This window comes from Propithecus coquereli, unplaced genomic scaffold, assembly GCF_000956105.1.
Source record: "Propithecus coquereli isolate 6110/MARCELLA unplaced genomic scaffold, Pcoq_1.0 Scaffold123, whole genome shotgun sequence".
In the NCBI taxonomy this organism is placed as follows: domain Eukaryota; kingdom Metazoa; phylum Chordata; class Mammalia; order Primates; family Indriidae; genus Propithecus; species Propithecus coquereli.
Window position 1 is genome coordinate 4,578,080 of NW_012136414.1, and position 22,500 is coordinate 4,600,579.

At 40.9% G+C, this 22,500-nt stretch overlaps 1 protein-coding gene across 2 annotated transcripts; it reads right to left on the minus strand.

Annotated features, from left to right (window-relative positions):
* Positions 1–10,604: 10,604 nt before the first annotated feature.
* IRG1 (immunoresponsive 1 homolog (mouse)) lies at positions 10,605–19,283 on the minus strand. 2 transcript variants are annotated; one of them, XM_012637761.1, is made up of 5 exons: positions 19,248–19,283; positions 15,479–15,640; positions 14,675–14,764; positions 13,128–13,333; positions 10,605–12,223 (listed from the first exon to the last, which is right to left on the minus strand). In XM_012637761.1, the coding sequence occupies exons 1-5, from the start codon at positions 19,257–19,259 to the stop codon at positions 11,230–11,232; spliced, it is 1,464 nt and encodes a 487-aa protein (XP_012493215.1). In that variant the 5' UTR covers positions 19,260–19,283; the 3' UTR covers positions 10,605–11,229. The 2 variants fall into 2 exon arrangements, with proteins under 2 accessions (XP_012493215.1, XP_012493216.1); XM_012637762.1 differs by lacking the exons at positions 14,675–14,764; positions 15,479–15,640; positions 19,248–19,283 and adding an exon at positions 14,815–15,094.
* Positions 19,284–22,500: the final 3,217 nt, after the last annotated feature.

Consider the following 22,500-nt stretch of genomic DNA (forward strand, 5'->3'; position numbering starts at 1 on the left):
TGAGACTCTGTCTCAAAAAAAAAAAAAAAAAAAAATGTATATCAATATTGACATTCCTTTTGAAATAAGTTGCATGGAAGTTACTTTCAGCTAAGGATAAAATACATTTTTTCCCCTTGCTCTTACATTTAAAGATAATTTTCAAATAAAAGTTACCGGTTAATAAAATCTAGCTCAGGGATCTCTGCGCTCTCTCTTCTTTTCCCTCAGAAAGGAGGGAATCTCTGCAGTGTCCGCAGGGCCCCGGTGGGCAGGTTCAGCCGGCAGGTGTCTCCCGCCCGAGACCCTTGGTCAACACCCGCGCCCCCAGCCCCCGCGGGGCTCTGCGTCAGAGCCGGATCCGCCGCGACGGGGCGCGCGGGTGCAGCCCGGAGCCGACTGGATCCGCCGGGTCCTACAGCAAGACTCCCTGACCCGGGCGCATCCCGGCCCGCTGCGGTGTCTGGACCGGCAGCCAAGTGCAGTAAGCTTCGGCAGTGCTGGCGCACGTGTGGCGGCAGGGCCTGCCCCCTCTTCCCTCTGCAGCCTGCGGACTGGCGGGGGCAGTCCCTCCCAAGCCTTTTCCCTCCCTCGTACTTCTTTCTAATTTTAAACCATATCCAACACCCCTCCCTCCACCCACCCCTCTTGATCACCAGATACTGGAACCGGCTTCACACAAAAAACAGGCGGTGAGGATCTCTGCCACCAAGGCGGGAAAGCAGGGCTGAGGCCGGACCCAGCCCCCCTCACCTGCAGCTGCCTGACGCACCACCATGCTGCTACCCCCTTGCCAATAGCCCGTGTTTTTGTTTTGTTTTTGGTGATAAATATATATATACATATAAAACATAAGCTTAACCATTTAAAATGTACAATTCCCTGGCATTGGGTAATATATTCATAATGTTGTGTAACTATCACCGCTGTCTATCGCTAGAACTTTTTCGTCACCCCAAACTGAAACTCTGCAACCATTAAACAGAACCTCTCATTCTCCCTTCTCCCAGCTACAGATAACTTCTCCTGTATTATACTTTCTTTGCTTTTTGTTTTGTTTTGTTTTGATACAGGGTCTTGCTCTGTCACCTGGCTAGAGTGCAGAGGCATCATCATAGCTCACTGCAACCTCAAACTCCTGTGCTCAAGTAGGAAAGGAAATATTGGACACCTCTTTCATTTGCAGAGTAGTAAAATGAATGTGTCTGTTAGTCATCCTTTCAACAAGTAGTTATTGACTTGCTAATGGGTGAAGGGAAATATCCTACATGCCTTAGTCTGTGAGTATTTAATGAACCTCTCTCTCCTTGAGGTGAAGTAGACAGAGGTAGATGGACTTACTTACTCTTGATTACAACCCTGCAAATGCCTCAGTGCTTTGTTAAAGGTTCCCAGCGGCATGCACATGTTGAAGACATGTTTCACTCCTTGGGCAGGTTGATCTGATTAAATCCATGAAGCAACTGAAGACCAATCTGTTTGCAGAATTCTTGGTTTAAAACCAAAGCCACATTTCTTTGCATCTTTCTTGCCCTTCAAAATGTTCTAGGTCTTTTCACGAATAAGAAGGTATATATGTGCTTAGAATCTCTCATATATATATATATATCACAGGTAGGAACTATTACTCAATTTTATAAAACTGAAAACATGGAGAATAGAAAATGTAAATGTTTAGAATATAAATATATACTCTAACAAATATGAAGTTTAGTAACAGGAGGCCGAGATTCATGATTTAATGCTTTCTAGCCCTAATGACATCCTTTCAGAGAGTCAAGGGACCTTTGACTCAGACCAGCCTTGTGCACTTCCCGGCAAGGTGGACCTGCGAGTTTGGGGTTGAAGAAGCAGCCCATGAAGAAGGCATGATTCAAAGGCCTCCCAATATTCAAGTGGGTCCCCTGAGCTTCCTCCCTTGCCTCCAAGTCTTCATGTTTCCCCAGATCAGTGCCCCTGCTGATCCAAGGGCTGGGGGAGGGAAACGAGCGATCTCTCTCCAAGTGTTTCTGAGGGGGGATGGGGTATGTTGATCAAGAGCTTGGTGGGGCTGGATGCGTGGAAGCCAGTCAAGTGAGAGCCACCAAATGTTCTACTGTGGGCTTTTGGCATTAAAGCCTCTGGGATTTTCACTCAGAGCCCTGAGTTTTATCTCTCATTTGCTTTAGATTAGTGATTGCCAACCCTGACAAACGATAGAATCACCTGGGGAGATTTGAAGACATAGCAATGCCCAAGCTGGCTTTTCGCTGCCAGAGATTCCCATTTAACTGGCCTCTTCGGGTAAAAACTCCTCAGGTGATTCTTATATGTAGCCAGGGTTCAGAATCACTGCTTTTAAGGATTTCAAGGGCTGATTTAATCAATTCTCTTGTGGTTTTGAGCCCTATATGTTCTTATCTATAAAATTATGTCCTCTCTTCCATCTATTTAAAAAAGTATATACATAAGAAAACCAACCTCTTTGTGATCTTTCTGATCTCCTTTCTTTCTGGAAGCTAATTTATAGCTCTATTTTTTTCCCCTGCACCTTCTTCATTGTGGCTGAGTTGTAATATCTGTAGCTGGTGTTGCCCCTGAAGGCATAACAAATTATTTAGCGGTTTTCTGACTTTCTTTTCTGGTTTAGACTCCGAGATTGTTTGCTTGATTGTTTTCATAGAGGTAGTGACATCATTTGTTTTTATTTCTATTTTTGAAGGTGAAGGTATTTGCTCCTAATGCCAAGCAGATGCACATAGTTAATCACTTGAAAGGGAGCCCAACAGAACAGAAATGTGCCCGAGGAAAATGCCAGGAGAGCCTGGGGGGACATACGAGATTTGGCAGACATGAACTTCGGTAAGCTCGATGCTGTTATTATACCTGGTGAGTTCACTGAAAGCTGTGAGGCCAACTGTTCATTTTAATTAAGGCTCACTGACTTTAAAGCCTTCTTCCCCAAAGAGTGGCGCGGGCTCAGCTGCCATTTTGACCCTTCCATGCCAGGCTCCAGGTCTGTGGTTCTCCAACTGTGCCGCACATGAAAGTCACTTGGGGCACTTTTAGAAACTCCTGATGCCTGAGTGACACCCGAGACAGGTGAGATCAGACTCTCTGGGGGTGGAAACCAACATTAGTGTTTTTCGATGCTCCCCAAGTGATTCCCCAGTGCTCCATGTAGAGTAACCAAACTTGGCTACTCACTGATATCACCTGGTGGGCTTCAAAACCATCAGTGCCCAAGGCCTGTGTCCCACCTCCAGAAAGTGTGATTTCACTGGTCTGGAGTATATTGTGGAATTTTTTAAAAATCCCCAGAGGATATTTAAGTGCAGACAAGACTGGGAACTACTGCTCTATGCCAGTGCTGCTCCAACTTAAACAGAAGCATGACTCACCTGGAGATCTTGTTACAGTGCAGATTATGATTCAGCTCCCAGGTGACAGACAGGTGGTGTGTGGCATGCAGACCACACTTTGAGGCTTTGGAAATTACAGTGAAGGGTTTTCCTGTTTCTGGACCCTTTTCAGTGCAGGAATCACTTTTAGATTGGTGATGTCACCTTTTCAAATTGAAGATTGATTTACGAATATAATTGTCTCAAATATTTCTTTGACTTCCTTTTTGTTTAATCCCCTTCATAAGGAATGGCGTGTTACATATTTCTTTTTCAAAATAAACAAAGTTAGTTTTATTTTGAAATTATTTTAAAAGTTCACAATATTCTTGAAATTTTTGGAAACACTTCCGAGATGTCCCACCGTGAGAACTGGGAACCGTTGTTTTAGATCAGGGGTGTGTTGCTTATTGATATTTATGCATATCTACCTAAATAGGTTGCTTACTGCTATTTTACATATGTAGTATTCAAGATGTTTATTGCTGTGTAACAAACACCAGTAAAATTTAGTGGCTTAATCAATAACTTATTATCTGTCTTGTTTCTGTGGGTTGACTAGCTGGGCTTTGTTGGGGGCCTCTCATGATGTTGCAGTCAGATAGAGGCTGGGGCAGGATGTCCACACTGACATGTCTGGTGCCTGGACTGCGGTGGCTGGAGCTGCTGACAGCTGGCCCTATAGCCCATGTGGCAATCTTGGGCTTCCTTATGACTCATAGATCTCAAGGTGGTTGGGCTTCTTTCATGAGAGCGGGCATTCCTCAGAACAAGCGTTCTGCAGTGTTAAAAGATAAACTTAGGCACATCAAAATGTTAACCAGTTTATTTGAGTAGACATTGATTCATGGATCAGGCAGCACAAGACTGCAAGTGATTCAGGGCTCCACAGAACTAGAAGGTGGGGGAAACTTTTATAAGGTGTTTTCGGAAGCAAGACAAAGAAAACATTTGAGTGGTTAAAGTGGAAAGTCCCTACATAGAGGTTAGTTGGCAGTTTCTGATTGGCGAAGTTTCTAGTTAGAGGTTAGTTGGTGGCTTCTGGTTGCTTAACCTTAAGGTTCATTTTCCTAGGCTTTGACCATGACCATTTACTCTGAGTTGGGTTTCAATCTGCTTATGTAGGAGCCCAAGGTGCTGGAACCGTCTCAGCCTAGTGGCCTCCTGGTTAATTATTTTATCACAAGAGACTCAGGCCTTCCTCTTACAATCTAGCTACAGAAGTCCCTCTCCACCATTTCTGCTGGATTAAAAGTGAGACCCATGCAAGGAAAGGCGACTCCAAAGAGCGTGAATGTCGGGAGACATGACTATTGGGGTACTGTCTTTGGAGACTTGCCACACATTATGAATAAAATATAAATTTAAATCTCTATCCACAAAACCCAAGAGAGAAAGAGTAAGGGAAATTCATTTTATTTGAGTTGCTGGTGTTTTGAGGGTTCACTCTTTTCTTTCACTGTGAATAGGATTATCATGAGAGAAATTCGTAAAGTTTGTTGCTCCTGAGGTCTGGTGCTAAAATTAGCATTTTCACATCTAAAACAGTATTACTTGTAAATTAATCTCAAAAATTACTGCTATTTTAAAAATCTTTTATTCTAGCACATAAAGGTAGGCTTTGTTTTTAAAAGATATGAATTTATCTCAGATGCTTTTCAAAAGTATAGTCCTCCTTTGTACCACACTTGAAATATTTAGCAAAAGTTAGCACCATGGTGGGTATCCCAGATTGTGTCTTCAGAATTTCATACCGTGGATGCAAAATGGTTGTTTATGACTATCGTTAGGTTGATATAAGCCCTTTATGTCTGTAGAGTTTTCTTGCTGCAAGGCTACATTGAAACTCTGTAAAATCCCTAATGATTGGGCCTGTGGCTTAGCATTTGTCACCAACTTTTTACAGAAGGATCTCCGAGCAACTTTGGCAATTATGGGTTGCTATACTGACTTCTTAAATTCAAAATCATTATCACCTCTGGAAGATGTTAAAGAAATACAGTTTTTACATTCTAACCTCTTGTGTTATTGTTCTTATATACCTTCACTCTTTGCCTTAGAATTGTTCAGACCTTCTTTTTGTCAGCAACTTTAATTAATCCTGGCTCCTCTGTCTTTGTAGGTGGTTTTAGAGTGGCCCAGAACTGCCCTGGGCGGAAAGGATCACATTGTCAACAGCTCTGTCAAGGGCTCTTTGAGCTTTCTACTGTGCTAGGAAGTCCATCTGCTGCTGCTGCATTTTCCCTGGGTTGGCAGCTGCAACCTTGCTGCTTGTGAAGTCACAGTGGGTCAGGGTAATAAGCTGGATAATGAGGGAAGAAAAGGATGGAAAGCTTACTGTTGGATAAGCAGGTTCTACAATGCTTTCCTATTTTCCTTCCTCCAGATGAATATAAATGTGACTGCTTTTCTGATGGCTTAACAGATTATCTTTCATGATGGGTCTGTGGTATCTGGTGACTGGCATTAGGGTGAGGTGGGGATGACAAGGGATTGGGGTTTAAGATGATAAGACCAGATGGCTTTCAATCATGTGGAAGATGTATTCTTTCAAAATATATTGGCTTACTCTGTAAGAAAAAAAAATTCCAATGTAGCAATTCTCTGGTATTATGTCATTCAGCTATATGGATCAAACTGTGCTTGCTTTAATTATTTCCTATGGATCCTGGTACATTTAGCCTTCATTTCTCTTACTAACTGGATATTTAAGTGAAGTCTCATGTTGGAACAGATCTCTTACGTGCACAGTGCCTATGAGCTTTTGTTCTGAATTTTGCAGTGTTTGAGAGGCCGGTGTGGGCTGGTAATTTGTGCACAATCATGCTGTCAGGTGCCCCAGAAATGTTTTTTCCCACTCAGCTAGATCTTTTCTTCTGATAGGTTTGCTGATGATGACAGAGCCATGTCACTGCCATACAGAGGCCTAGATGTAAACATGGATGTCAGTAAATCCTACGGGATTGCTTCGACAAGATGGCACCAGTGTGCACATTCATGGCACGTGATTTTTTTGCGTGGTTGTTTTTTAAAAGATGGGGTCTCACTGTGTTGCCTAGGCTGGCATGCAATGACTGTTCACACTTGCGATCACAGTGCACTACTGCCTCAAACTTTTGGGCTCAAGCAATCCTTTAAGTGATCCTCCTGCCTCAGCCTCCCGAATGGCTGGGACTACATGGATTTGCCACTGCACCCCGCTCTCTGCATGGTATTTTGATGGAATAGGAAAAATAGCAGGGATGTTTTCCAGCATGCTTAAAAAATGGTGGCTGAGCTATAATATTTAAAAGAAATTGCTGGAGTAAAAATCTTTTAGCTCCTACCAAATGAATTATATACTCTATCACTTGATGAGAGGTACTTGATTTTTTTCCATTTTTTATTTGTATATATTCGTGGTATACAAGTGCAATTTTTCTACATTGATATATTGCATTGTGGTGAAGTGAGAGCCTTCAATTCATACATTGCTGAAGCAAAGCACATAGTACCCACCAAGCAACCTCCTGTCATCCATCCCTCCTCCATCCCCCGTCCCTCTGAGTCTCCATTGTCCATCATTTCACACTCTACTTTCACGAGTACACATTATTTAGCTCCCGCTTATAAGTGAGAACATGCAGTATTTGTCTTTCTGTGTCTGAGTTGTTTCACTTAAGATAATGGCCTCTAGTTCCATCCATGTTGCTGCAAAAGACATGATTTCATTCCTTTTTATAGCTGAATAACAGTATTCCATTGTATTTATATACCACATTGTCTTTATCTAATCCTCTGTTGATAGATACTTAGGTTAATTCCATATCAGTGCTGCAATAAACATATGACTGCAGATATCATTTTTATATTTTGATTTCTTTTCCTTTGGGTAGTGGGATTGCTGGATTGAATAGAAGGTCTACTTTTAGTTCTTTGAGAAATTTCCATATTGTTTTCTATAGAGATTGCACTAATTTACATTCCCACCAACAGTGTATGAATTCCCTTTTCTCTGCATACTTGCCAACACCTGTTATTTTTTGTCTTTTTAATAATAGCCATTCTGATTGGTATAAGATGTCTCATTGTGGTTTTAATTTGCATTTCTCTGATTAGTGATGTTGAAAATTTTTTCATATGCTTCTTGGCCATTTGTCTTTTTAAAAAATGTCTATTCATGTCCTTAGCCTACTTTTTAATGGGGTTAATTGCTGTTGTTGTTGTTAAGTTGTTTGAATTCCTTGTAAATTCTAGATATTGGTCCCCTGTCAGTCCCCTGTGTATAAGCTTTGTAGTTTAATAATTCAGTTCAGTTTAATTATTCTGATCTGTGAGCATGGGATATTTTTCCATTAGTCTGTGTCATCTACAATTTCTTTCATCACTGTTTTGTAGTTTTCCTTATAGAGATCTTTCACCTCCTTGGTTAAATACATTCCTAGGTCTTATCCCATCTTTTCTTTTTTTTTTTTTTTGCAGCTATTATAAATGGAGTTACCTTCTCGATTTAGTTCTCAGCTAGATTGTTATTGATGCACAGCAAAAGAAACAACCAACAGAGTGAACAATGTGCAGAATGGGAGAAAATATTTGCAAACTATATATTCAACAGGGAACTAATGTCCGGAATTGAAAAGGAATTCAAACAACAACAACGATAATTAACCCCATTGAAAAGTGGGCTAAGGACATGAATAGACATTTTTCATAAGAAGACAAATGGCCAGATTAAATGTCTCCTTTTTCATTTCTGATTCTGTTTATTTGGATCTTCTCTCTTCTTTTATTGGTTAGTCTAGCTAGTGGTTTATGAATTTTGTTTAGCATTTGGAAGAACCAACTTTTGATTTTATCAATCCTTTGTTTTGTTTCTTTGTTCTCTATTTCATTTAGTTCTGCTCTGATCTTTGTTGCCCTCCCCAAGGACATGAAAGAGAAAAAACAAGCATTTGCCACAATGCCTAGACTTCAGATCAGAGTTGTCTAAGCCCCCATCTCAAGCCTTCTCAGGATGGGTAGCTCAGAAGCAGTACTTGTTCTTCAGCCTCATGGAAGGAAGACATAAGAGGACTCGGCTTTAACTTTAGCATTCCAACAAAAGCTCTCCACTAGTGCTTTGGCTCGAAAATGCCCTAGCTTTTGACCCTTGTAGAAGGGAATGTGGGGACTCAATTTCTTTCCCCTCTCTCCCTCTCTCTATTTTTGTGTATAGGGTGCAGTGGGGATGGGTGGTATGTGGGCCTGCCAGAGAAGAGGAGTCTTAAGGTCTCTCTGCAGACCAACATTCCCCAACATGTTCTGCCTTCAGTTAACTCAGTGGGCATAATGACTGTTATCAAGGTGACCCTGAATGCTGTTGTCCCCCTTGGGCGAGTGGCTTCCCCAAACCCTGCTGTTGGCCTGAGCTATCTATCTGAGAATAATATTAATAATCCTTAGATGCCCCCAGAAACTTGGGAAATTAATCAAGACAGGACAATAATTAAATTTTACCCCAAGACCACAGTAGAAGTCACTTTTTCTACCTCCTCTGTAATCAGCTGTGTTCAGACAAATTCATCAACATTACATGATGTGTTCTATGGAACAGCATAATCCAAGTAATGCAGAGCCAGTAATAGAAAATTCTACACATCTGTAAGTACTGCTTTAGCTACAGCCTACAAAGTTTGATATGTAGTGATTTTGATATTGGTTAATTCTCAATGTTTTATAATTTTCATTATAATTTCTTCTGTGATCTAAGAGTTATTTAGAGGAATGTTTCTTTACTTTATAAACATTTGGGGCTTTTAAAATTATCCTTTTAATATCGATTTTTTTTTAACTAAATTGCACTATGATTAGAGAAGAAAATGATCTGTATGATCCAGTACTTTTAAAATTGTTGGGATTTGGTTTTTGGCTCAGAATGTGGTACATTTTTGTAGATGTTTTATGAAAATTTTGAAAGATTGTAAATTTTCTAGTTGAGCACAGAATTCCTGTTGTATACATTTTTGTAGATGTTTTATGAAAATTTTGAAAGATTGTAAATTCTCTAGTTGAGCACAGAATTCCTGTTGTATACATTTTTGTAGATGTTTTATGAAAATTTTGAAAGATTGTAAATTTTCTAGTTGAGCACAGAATTCCTGTTGTATACATTTTTGTAGATGTTTTATGAAAATTTTGAAAGATTGTAAATTCTCTAGTTGAGCACAGAATTCCTGTTGTATAAACATATGTTGATTGTGTTTAAATAATTGATAGTCTGTTTATTTTTGACTTCCTTGAAATATCAATTACTAGGAGAGAAATGTTTTAAAAAATCTCAGTATGGTGGTAGATTTATTTATTTCTTCTTGCAGGTCAATATAATTTAGGCGTATATAGATTTAGGATTATTTCAGTTACCTAGTAATTTGAACTTTTTGTCATTATGTAGTGACCCTCTTTATTTCTAGTATTGCTTGGCCTAATATTAACATTTACTCATCCCAGCTTTCTTTTGTTAATATTCCATCCATATTTCCCCATCTTTTTACCTTCAACCTTTCTGTATCCTTATGTGTCTTTTATAAAGTATATAACTGGATTTTTAATAAAAGCCTCCTGAAGACATCCAAAGAAGAAACGATAAAATTTTTCAAAAATGTTAAAATGAATTTGATCAAAATTTAAAACTTTTGCTTTTCAAGAGACACCAATAAAAAAATGAAAAAAAAATGAAAAGACAAATCAGAGTGGGAGAAAATATTTACAAAACATATATCTGATAAAGGACTTAAACCCAGAATATATAAAGAACTGTTATAACCCAACCAGAAGAAGACAGCCCAATGAAAAGAACTGGCAAGAATTGGCAAGAATTAGTCATGAAAGAAATGCAAATTAAAAACCACAATGAGATACCATACTCAGTAGAATGGCTAAAATAAAAGAAACAATTCTAAGGGTTGGTGAGGATGAGGAGAAACTGGAGCCCTTATATATAGATGGCGGAAATGTAACATGATGGAGCTACTTTGGAAAACAGTTCTTTTTTTTAAAATAAAGTTACACATATATTTAACAAATGACTGAGCATTTCCACTCGTAGGTATCTATCCAAGAGAAATGGAAACATACATCCACACAAAGACCTGTATGTGAATGTTCACAGAAGCATTATTTATAATAGCCTAAACTGGAAACAATCCAACCACCTATTAACTAGTGAATGGGTAAACAAATTTTGGCATATCCATACAATGGAAGGCTACCCAGCAATGAAAAGGCACAAAGAACTAATACATACGAGGAAGAATCTCAAAATCATTATTTAAGTGAAAGAAGCCAGACACACATGACTACATATATGATTCCATTCATATGGAATGTCCAGAACAGACAAAACTGCTTTACAGACTAAGGCAGAGGGACACCTGGTAACATGCCCAGGGCCATGTCTAATAAGTGGCAGAGGCAGGATTTGAACGCACTAATCCCCCAATCGCACCCCTTGCACTGTGGAGGGCTCGGGAGTAATCCATGGTCTAAGAAATCCATTGGTGGCACAAAAGACCAGAGCCCTTCTCCACTGTCAGAAAACAGACATATGGGTTCATAATCTTCTAAAGCCTTGAGGTTCACGAAGTTCAAAATAATTCCTCTGAAAAGATTAGTTGTATAAGCAAATCACAGGTGACTTGAATTTCACCCTTATGAATGCTTAGAAAATATTTTGTGTTTCTCACATATTTATTATTTTGATTTAGGTAACTTGAACTGTCCTGCAAAATTTATGGGACAGGACTTCTTCCAAATAAATATAGTTCTGTTTCTGAACTCTTTATTCCTGGGCAGACAAGCAGCAGACCCTTGTTTTACACAGCAATTATCAAAATCTCCTCAAACACAAAGTCGTTTAGAAGTTGGTAAACCCCAGGAAAGATTGTGTGATAGAATTATTACATCTGAATAATTTCGAAGCTGCCTCTGGTGGAGAGGATCCTTGGAGAAGTGTGGTTAATACAGAACAGTCTTCTAGGTCTTCCAGTTTTTCTACTATCTTTATAAGACTTTCCACTGTGTCACAGGACAGTGTCCTGGAGGCATTGGCTCTGAACTTTGCCTCTAGGTCCTTCTGGCTCAGTGGTTTCCTCCAGTGACCATAGAAAGTATCAGAGCGATGGGTGAACGTGGCTCCATCCTTGAGGGTGACACTTATTTCACAGTACAGTGTGTCGAAGCTTGGCAGGTTGTCTGGAGGGTACTCCAGCTCTACCTTACTGAGAAGCTCTCTCACCTGTGGCCTGTTAATCTGGTGTTTTTGGAATGATGAGACTGTGATGTCACCATCCAGCAGCATGGCACAGGCCACATACTGAAAGGAATGACGGGCTTCGTGCTCCGAGTTGGGGAAGGGTCTATTTACGTACTGGACGTTTGGAATCCTGAGCACAACTCTCTTGATGTGCTCGGTGGGGAACAGGGCTTTCTCTGTTATGAGGTGCTTTCTCACAGATGCAGCTGCGTCTGTCACCCAGTGGGTAGACAGATGTGCGGGAAAACTCTTGATGGCCACATCCTGCTGGTCCAGCAGCCAAGTGTGGGAATCTAGGTTTGGAAGAACTTTTGGGGAATAGTTGGCATAGAAGGCCCCAAATCCTGCCTCTAAGTCCAAAACCTGCTTGTTTCCTTGGAGACCCAGCATCGCCAAAAAAGCTGCTTCTATCCCGTGCTTGGCAGCATTGCCAGTATGAAGGGGTTTGGTCTCAGTGGCCGCATTTGCCATGGGTGCCCCAGCATAAGAAACAGCAATAGCCAGGGCCTCTTGGCATTTTGTCAAGCTAAGTCCTAAAAGCTTGGATGCAGCAGCAGCACTACCCAAAGTTCCTACCACTGAAGGGGGATGGAATCTGAAAAGCAAAGAAACAGAGTTAGAGATTTACAAGCCTTACCCACCAAGAGGCAGTACAGTGTAGTGGTTAAGAGCATTCATAATGGAGTTGTACTACCTGGGTTCAAATCTCAGCTCTACCACTTGTTAGCTGTGTGATCTTGGGAAAGTTATTTAACTTCTCTATACCTGTTTTTTTTCTTACATAAAATGGTGATAATAATAATAATGTCTACTTCTTAGTGTTTTGGGAGCCTTGAATGAATTCACTTGTTTACAACATTGTCTGACACATAGTGAGTTCTTTATAAATGGTACTGTTACCATTTGCCAGAAAGGCAAAAATTGTTGATTGTTGATAGGTAAGTAACTGTAAGAATTGAAGGCCTCGTAGACATTGTGAAACTTTACTACCTAGTATTCCCATTTACTCCTCTCTGTGCAGGCTAAGTGGCAAAATAAATATGAGATTAAACCATATGAAATGGCCAACATTTGGCCATTTTTTATCTACAGGATGAACACTTAGGGTTAGGATATTCTGAATGTTCTCATTGGTCTGAAGGACCCTAGGAAAAATCGGAGTAGATTCTGCTTTGAGGCTGGGATCAGGAATACTCAGAGTACTCATGGGTGCCAGAATGCCATGAGTCACCCTGGGATGAAAGGCCCCAATTTATTTCATGATTATGATTGATTGGCTCTCTAAACCCAAAGGAAAATTTTCATTAGCACTTCTGAAGTCACATTTTTGCATCTGGATATCGGGTTTCGTATGTGACTGGTGAATTGACTTATCTGCCAGCACTAATGCTAATATCTTCAGCTGAGCTGGCCTCTATGTCAGAAAGCTCTACAAAGGAAAAGACTGACAGATGAAGAGGAATGTGGCTACCTCTCAGTGGGACAAATTCTCTCCATACCTCTTTGGTATGTCTTTGGCTTCCTTGGAGAAATGCATTAATCGGCCTTGCACTTCAATACCAACATTGAAAGCCAGCAGCAGATCAAGGCCAGAAAACTTTGGACTCTGAGGCAGGGCTTCTGATAAAGCTGTGAGGACAGGAAGGACAGCCCCAGAAGGGTGAGTGGCAGGGTGCCACGTGTCGTCAAAGTCCATCGAGTGAATCTGTGTAAACAGACACAAACAACAACAAAAACCAAATTTTCCCTGAATGCAATTGCTTTAAGACCAGTAAGGACTTAGTTTAGCAATAATCTTGTTTGATAGGAGATTTTTTTGATCTGATTCTCTGAAAAGAAAACCGGAGAACTGGCTGTGGTTTTTAATCACGTGGCTGGGCACTGAGACCTGCTGTTCCTCTGCCCAGAGGAGGCAGGACCTTAGAGAGCAGCTTGTGAGCCCCACAGAGCTTGGGTCTTGCCCAGGTGGCCTGAGCTCTCTCTGCCACAGCCCTTGCAAAGATCTATATTCCCCTTTACAAACAAAGCTGCAGAATCAGGTGGCGGCTGCTTCCTCCCTCCCCATCCTTTAAACAAGATGCCCTAAAAGTTCAATGTCATTTATTCCATATGAGGCCATATAGTTTTTTACCTTTTTATTCTAAAGTAATTTCAAACTTAGAGAAGTTGCAAGAATAGCATAAGAACTCTCGAACCCAGATTAACTATTAAGCTATATTTTAGAATCATTACTTTCTTCTTTAAGGTTTTATTCTTCTTCATCCCAGCCATTTGCTTTTCCCCTGTATGAAAATAGTTTAGCAATAACCAGAAGTTCATTTAAAAATAGATTTTTATGTCTATTTGATGTGGTTGGTGCATTTCCCACTGCTTGTTGGATATTAACTTCTGAATGCACCATTGGGTTTGACTTTCAATATTCTGAACTACTGTCCTCATAAACCATAAAAATATCTCAAAAATCCAAACATGTTCATTTCCAAATTACATCTTGTAGAATACTGTCCCTGACACACACAGGAAGCACGAAAATCATCTATCAGATAAGAGGTGCTGATTTTTGGTTCAGAAAATATATACTATATGGCTATTGTTCCTTTCTCAATAAATATCTACTGAATGAACGCATAAATGAATGAATGAAGGGCACATTACTGGATAGAAACTGGCACCCACAACAGAAAGAACTGAGAAGAAATTGTGTCTGAATATTGGGTTTTGTGGTTTTTTGGTTTTTTTTTTTTTTTTTTTTTCTTTTGCTATATACATTCAAGGTTTAGAGTTGGGATACCTTGGGAGTGTTTTTATCTAAATCTTCCCCTTCCATCTTATTTCCTCTACTACACAATTTGTTTGAAAAGCATCAATTTACCATAAAAATATGAGAACTGAATTAGTACACTGGGAGAGGGAAGACCACTTTATCTCTCTGGATTTCAGTTATATAATCTGTAAGATATGGAACCTGGGTGATTTCTGAGATATTTTTTGGCTCTAAAATTATTATCATATTCAAATAGTTGAAAAAACATGAAAACCTCCTTACAGCCACACCGTTAACAAAAGCAGCATATGTAGGCGGGAGCCTGAAGTCCGGCTGACCCCAAACAGTGCTGGATATGTTGGAACTATAGATCTGGAACGAAAGAATATCAATTAGTGATATAGAGTATGGATACAACATACCAGTCATCACTTCAAGAGTTATTCTTCATCTTTGGAGGCATCAGATGAAAAGTTCTTACATCAACCCTTTGTGCAAGATAGCCTTAGTCATTGGGTCCTCTCTTCCTTGTAGAAGAATATGTGACTTTTCCCATGGAAGGGAGAGGAGATGCTGTTGCTTGATGCCATATTGTAATGCAGAAGTGCTCCAGAGATGCATGTCTGAATTTACTCTTATTTACTCCTTGGAGTAAATACCAGGGAAGGTGGGCTAGCCGTGTATAGTAGTACATCCTACAGAGAACAGATGTTACATCTTACACATACATGGCCACTCTCTGCTCAGAGTACTCGACCAGTCTTTTCTCCAAAGAATATTAAAGTCTTTGCATGAACAAATGGTCTGTGGTAGGTGCTACTGTTTCTAAGAATTTCAGGTTAAAATGTGCTTTTAGTCATAATAATAATAAACTGTGGGATATTACTAGTGTATGGTTTTAAGATAATGACTTAGTAAAGGATATGGATGAATAGTAAAACTCAGAGACTGAAACACAGAAAATCCTAAATTACATAGAACAATGCTATACACATCAAGTACTATCTATAAAACTAAGTATAGAGTAAATAAAACACATGTGCGCACACTTGGTTTTATCTCTAATGTAGACTTTGAGCTTCTTACTTTACTATATTGGCTGGCTTTGTGAAACACTTCCGTGCTGGTTCCCAGGAACCCGACGCCCAGGGTATCCAGGATCATTCTCTTGCTCCTCTGAATGACTTGATCAGTCAGGTGTCCCACTTTTAAGCCATGGATCACTTTGGCGAAGCTTTCTGTGACAGACTTTAAAGGAGAGACAGTTAGAACAGTCGTATATTCCACTTTGTATTTAATTCTTGTGCAGAGTTTTGCTCCACTAGAAGAAACCCAGTTGATCAAATTTAGTTCAGTTTCTAAAAAATGATGTGTACTAAGCACTCACTATGTCTGAGGCACAGGGATGTGGAAATGCACAACAGCCTGTTTCTGTCCCCCGTCAGGCAGAGAACAGGTTAGCAAGCAAATGATGACGGCAGCGCGTGACGGGCGATGGTGGAGGGAAGCACAGAAAGTCGGGGGTGATGGGAAGGACACCTCGTCCATGTAATGGGGGTTTCTGAGGGTGTGGTGCATTCAGACAGCTGCCATTTTCAGATGTGTGCCAGATAGTGTGCTGAGTGTTTCAAATACATTATTCATTTGATACCCACAAGTGTCTAGGTAGGTGTTTTTGCAGGTGAGGAAACTGAGACCTAGAAAAGTGAAGCCACAATTTTCACAACTCTTAACTGGTGGATTCTGGACGCAGACCCCTCTAGGTCTAACTCCAAAATCAGTGCATCTGGCTATTAAGCCCAAATTTCCTAAAGTGTGGTCTGAGAAACATGTATATGAAAGCTACCTAGGATTCTTGCTGAACGTGAACATTTCTGGTCACCACTCTAGAACACCAGAGTTAGACTCTCCCTAGAAACAGAATCTTTGGAGCACAGCATTCTGTTTTCATTAGGATCACCAGGTGGTTCCCAAGTGCTCTGGTGCTCTCATGTCTGACATGGTAGCTACTCTCCACGTGTGGCCACTGAGCACGTGAAATGTGGCTAGTCCAAAATGAGACGTGTCATAAGAGTAAAATCAAGATCGAATTTTGAAGACTTGTAGGAAAAAAGAATATAAAGCATCTCAGAGCTTTAAAAATATTGATTATATGCTGAATCTATATTTAACACAATGATATCAATAATATGATAATATAGTATTGATATATTGGAATATAATATAAACAAAATATTAATCTCATCAGTTTCTTCTTCTAAAAATATGGCTACTAAGAAATCTAAAATTACATACGTGACTTGAGAACCACTGCCTGCTCTTTCTTGTTGGTGGGGACTGCCTGGAGACATTGACACCTGATTCTGGTTATGAAAACTTAGAGGAGTCAGCCAGGCGAAGATACAGGGGATGAGGACAGAGGTTAAAGGTAGAGGTAGCAGCGTGGGCCAAAGCTTGGAGGTGTGAGAGGGTGGAGGGAATTTGGCACACTCAGCTGCAGAGCTGCATGCAGGAGCCGGGGGTGAGAGGGAGAATGGATTTGCAGCTAGGACTGAATGATGAATGTTACGTCATGCTAAAGACTGTGACGCCAACAGGAAGCCGAAGTGCTATCTTAAGAAAGGTAGAGAAAGGGTCAGATTTATGTTTTGGAAAAATCTCTATAGACTGTAGTGTAGAGAACGGATTAGAGAGGGATGGAGAAAGGCAGTTAAGAGACTACTGCAGTAGCCCAGAGTCTGGGTGGGGAAACGACAATGCCATTTGCCAAGAGAGAGAACACAGGAAGAGGGGCAGCCTTTGGGCAGTGATAATGGGCTCAGTGTGACCTTGTTGAATATGAAGTGCCTGTGGTGATCCCAGTGGAGAAAGTCATTCTACTTCTACCCACAAACCAGGTGACAAAAATTTACAGGATTATGTGCATTTCATAAGCAGTAGAGTACTTTGCAATTCCTTTAACTATCAAACTCTTCAATGTATAGACAATTATTTTGTTTTCTACACGTCTTCACAAGAGCACATCTATTACGTATAGTTAAAAAACATCCACTCTTAAGTTGGGTGTCACCATACGCCTGGCACTTAGGACCACTTGGTAAATGTTGGGTTGTTTTCCTTTCCCGCTCTGGTAATTACATCATTGCACAACTTACTCTGTCTGTCTGAGTGTCAGATATTTCCTTTTAAAATGTTTGCTGTAGGGTGAGGGATATTGGATTAGGGGATTGAGGCATTCTGATACTGAGCTCAGTGCCAGGGCGGAGTCGCAGAGATGGAAGCAGTGCCCAGCTGAAAGTCCTTCAACCTGACCACTAACTAGTCTGACTGTTAGAGTCTCCAGATTTATCAAGTCAGGGAATGCCTGCGATTTTAAAAAGGATGGGCTACTTTATATGTCTCTGATAGCTTTGATAGAAAGCTGAGGGGAGTTTGGAGTGGGAGAAAGCTGGAGAGAAGATGGCTGGGAGAGGGAAAGGGTGCCGGCCGAAATGTCTGATTAGGCGTAGAATAATAATAATGTTGATTTTTGTGCTGCTAGAAACTTGGGTAAACATACTTAGGGGCAGAGGGAGGGAGGAAGGAGAGGAAAAGAATTGGCTTGATGATCCATCAAGTAAAAATTAAAGTTTCAGGTACTGGTTGGATCCCTGGTTCTCAGCAAAACTACCTCTTTTTCACCTCTCTTCCCACCTCCACGAGTCCCCCAGTTGAGGGCATTTAGTGACTGATTGTTCAGCTCTTCAGGCTTAGGTCTGACCTGGGGGTGCTTTATGGGGAAAACTGTATGCCCAGGGAGCAGAGGGGAGGTAGGGCACCAGCAAGCAGCCCAGGAGGGGGTTGTGCCCTCCATCCACATGAGGTGGACGGTGCTGCTGGTGACTTGGGAAGGTGGGGCCCCACAGGATCCCCCCGTAAGTCCTAAATATCACCCTGTGTGCCAAAGAACACATGGTTCTTCCTGGTTCCTGAGGGAAGGGAACACGAGGGAAATACACACACAGCTGCTCAGCTGTCTGTGAACCTTGCATGCATCTATTTCTAAAATATCTTTCTGGTCCACTTGACTTTCTCACAGCATTTAAATCTCTTCTTAGTTAAATACAGTGATTAATGTATAAATTACGGCATAATACGCACTCATTGAATAAATATATTTTACAAGTTCTTGCTATGTGTCCAACACCGTGCTAAGCTCTCTAGAATGTCAAATCAATACGTTACGGCTTCTGCCTCAAAATGTTTATCTTCTGCAAGGGACGGTGGGTGGCAGTGGACAGATAATTAGAAGTGCAATCTGGCAATGTCATGATGGACACATATAAGACGAGGAGGTTAAAAGTTAAACTGATCAACACATAAGTGCACATATAAGAATAACATTTATTGGATGTCGGCCGGGGGAGGGGGGAGGGGGAGGAGGGGACGGGTATATGCATACAGAAAGAGTGCGATGCGCACCATCCAGGGGATGAACATGCTTGAAGCTTGGACTTGGGGGCGGTGGCGGGCAAGGGCAACATACGTAACCTAAACATCTGTACCCCCATAATATGCTGAAATAAAAAAAAGAAGAAGAAAAGAAAAAGAAAAAAAGTCAATGAACGTACAATGATTCATTTTCTTCCTAATTTAATACAACAGAATCATGTCTCTCATTTGCAAAACACTGATGAAAACCACCATACAGTTAATTAGGTAGCCCAGAGGCTATGAGAAAAGTTAAAATACCATTTTTTTTTTTTTGAAGCAGAAGAAGGTAATGCTTAAAAGGAGCGGGCAACTAAGAAAATTGAGAAAGGAAGAAATAAGGTAGAAAAGCAATTTAAGTAAGCCACATAAAATGTCACAATACCTTGAGCATCATGTTGTTCTAAAGAGGAAGTTTAGCTCAGGAGTGAACCGGAGGAGTGATTCATTTGCTGGGTGGCTGACGGCCTTTATACCCTTCCCTCCTCTCCAACACTTTTCCTTTCCTTTTGTTCTAACTCTAGAATTTCCATCATTTCAACACCTCCAAACATAGTGCACTTCAACTTCCTCTATGAGGAATGTTTAACTCCTCAGCAGATGAAGAATTAAATGAGGGTAGGAAGTTCAGTAGTGATGATCACGTGATTCCTCACAGGCTTCAGAAAAAGTAAATTTATGGTAAAACTAGGGTCACCCCTTGTGCCTAGATGGCTTATGTCAATATTAGAAAAATCTTCATACTCTTTTAACTAGAATTCCACTTCTAAAAATTTATCTTTAAGAAATAAGCATGGATATATGGAAAGATTGAGGAAAAAACCCCCCATGTATAAACAAAATTCATAGCCTTGATTATAATTAAAAATGAGACACAATCAAATGCCCCCAAATAGTGTATTAGTTAAGAGTAATACGTGGCATGTGCAATATTCAAGGTACATGCCCATTTTCCCCTTCCACGTCACTCTGCTCATCACCATTGTCTAGGGACAAATGTGCCGACCAGAAGTTCTTGGTAGCTTGAGATTAGGAACCGGGAATGGCATTGGGAGTTAATTATACTTCTTCTCAGCTTGTGCCCTTGTCTATTCCTGGACTGCTCTTTCCATATTTGCACACCTCTGGTTCCTGGTCCTCTGCCTGGCTTCTGGGATACTGCCTGCCTTTCTTCTTCCCTGCCACTGCCTGAGTTGGCTTCAATACAGCTTGTCCAGGTCTCTGCTTATAATCAGTCACTTTGGCTTGGCTTGCCCGGGCCTCACTCTGCTTCTCTGGGCAATTGTTTCTTTCCTTGGGCTGCCTAGTCCTGGCCCATTGGTTTGTACTTATAGGGGATACAAAAACCAAGTTATTTAAAATTTGAGCCTGCTGTTCTAAATATAGTGGCAGAATTTGTCTTTCGGGAAGACTGCATTTCAATTATGAAGGAAATCTCCATGAGCCTTAGGGTTCTATACCAATCCTATTACAGAAGGGAGAGTTTTGGGACAAACAAGAGCTAAACTACTCTGCATAAAAATGCAAGACTATCTTTCTTGTAGGCAGACAGTGTTTCTGCGAGATGGGGTTGGTAGTTTTGCTTCTCTTAGTTAGAGCCTGTAGAGAAAGAATGTAAGGGCTCTAGAGACAGGGTCATGGGTAGGGTCGTTGGGAACCCCCATGGGTTGGTGGGCTGCTGTTGTGGCTATAGGCTGTGAGCTACAAGGGGGAAGTGGCAGCAGAAAACCTGATGTGAAAGGACATAGGCAGACAGATTTAAGGAGCAGTGAGATCAAATATCTAATTTGAAATTTTTCTTTTCAATGTAATAATTCCTCATGTCCTTAGGAAAGTTTGTTCCATACTATATAGTGTTAGCCCTGCTTTGGGAAATGAAGGCAGAGGAGGTTGATCATGCGTGGAATAAAAAGGGAGAAGTGATGAGCAACAACTAAGAGAATGTAGGTACTTTTTGATTATCCTAAGTGGTTAATTGTACCTACTCAGATGGTATAGGGAAGAGGGACTCAGAAGGATGAAGGTGTGAGGATGTTTGGGTTCTACTCATCAGCCAACTGCCGCCCACAGTGGACTTCCCAACTGTGGTGCAAACTGGGGAAACCCAGACCAAGCTCAATATTTGCACAGATGTTGGTTGTGTGCCTCAAGATACCATTTCAGTCTTTACATCAATGGACTCCAAAGCCAGTTTCCAGCAGAAGGCTGGATTCCTGCATCCAAAGAACAAGATGGGTATTTGGGGTAGGGGTGGGCAAGATGAGTATTTTGAGGCCATTGTGTGAGAACTATCACATTATAAGATTCTGTGATTTATGGCTGGGTAGTCTGTATAGATTGCAGTGTATAGTAATCGTCTAGAGCTGAAAGGAAACACGGACATCTAGTGTGATAAACAGTTAAAACTGTCTTAAGCATTATGCCAGTTGGCAATTCTGGATTTTTCATCTTAAATGTCTATGTTTACTTCATTTGTATGGTCACACTGATGTAGTAGGTTCTTTTATTTCCCTTTAGAACCTCTATGAGAGCTGTCAGTGTTATTACTCCCAATTTAAATAAGAAAAGGTCAAGATCCCAAGAGGTAAAAAAAATATTTTCAAGTCGAGAGTGAAGTTTGAAGTCGAGACTCCTCAGATCACTTTCACATGAAAATGAAGAACGGCCCTATGATGGCCTCTGCCATCTCCCGTGGAAAGCCGTTGCAGAGGAATGATGAGCTGTATCAAGTCCGTGGAGCTTTATTGGAAGTTCCACCTTTTAGCTTCTTTGGGCCTCAGGTTTTGCCGCTATTGCATTCGGAAGCAGAGTTAGTTCAATTACTTGCTGGTTTAATTATGCACTTAGTACTTTCATGTTACTATGAGCAATTCAAAAACTAAGTTCCTCTGTAATTAGAGTCACTTTCTAACTATCCAGGGGCTTCGATGCCAAATTGTATATTGATGGCAACTCTCCGATCTAAAACAATTGATGACTTCTGTTGCCTTTTGCTTTTGGATCTAAGCAGAAGCCAGAGTTATGGTATCGGATTGCATCGGATTTATTTATTTATAATTATTTTGGAGTCCCTTTTTAATTTCAAAATATTATAGGGGTACAGATTGTTTTTAAATATGAGTCTTCTCTTTGATCACTTGCTCTGGAGGAAGCAGTGTTGTGAGAAGCCCTTAGGAGAGGCCCACGCAGGGAGGAGCTGCAGCCTCCTGCGAAGGGCCGGCTTGGACATTGACCCTTCCAGAGCAACCCAAACCTTCAGAGATGGCAGCCTGGCTGGCAGCTCGATTCAAACCTTGTGAGAGATGCTAAGCCTGAGCCACCCAACTAAACTGCTCCAGGATTCCTGACTCTTAAAAACTGTCGAGATAATAAAGGCTTGTTTTAAATGGAGAAGTTTTGAGATAATTTGTTGTTAGACATAGCGTACTAGGATTCTCCAGAGGAAGAGCCAACTGAACGTGTCTATGTATTTGTACGTGAATTATAAGCAATTGGCTCAAGTGATTGTGGAGGCTGACAAGTGTCACAGTCTGCAGCTGGCAAGCTGGAGACCCGAAGAGCTTGTGTGTTGTGCCTGTGGAAGTCTGAAGGTCTGAGAACCAGGAGAGCCAATGCTGTAGTTCCCGACCCAATGCCGG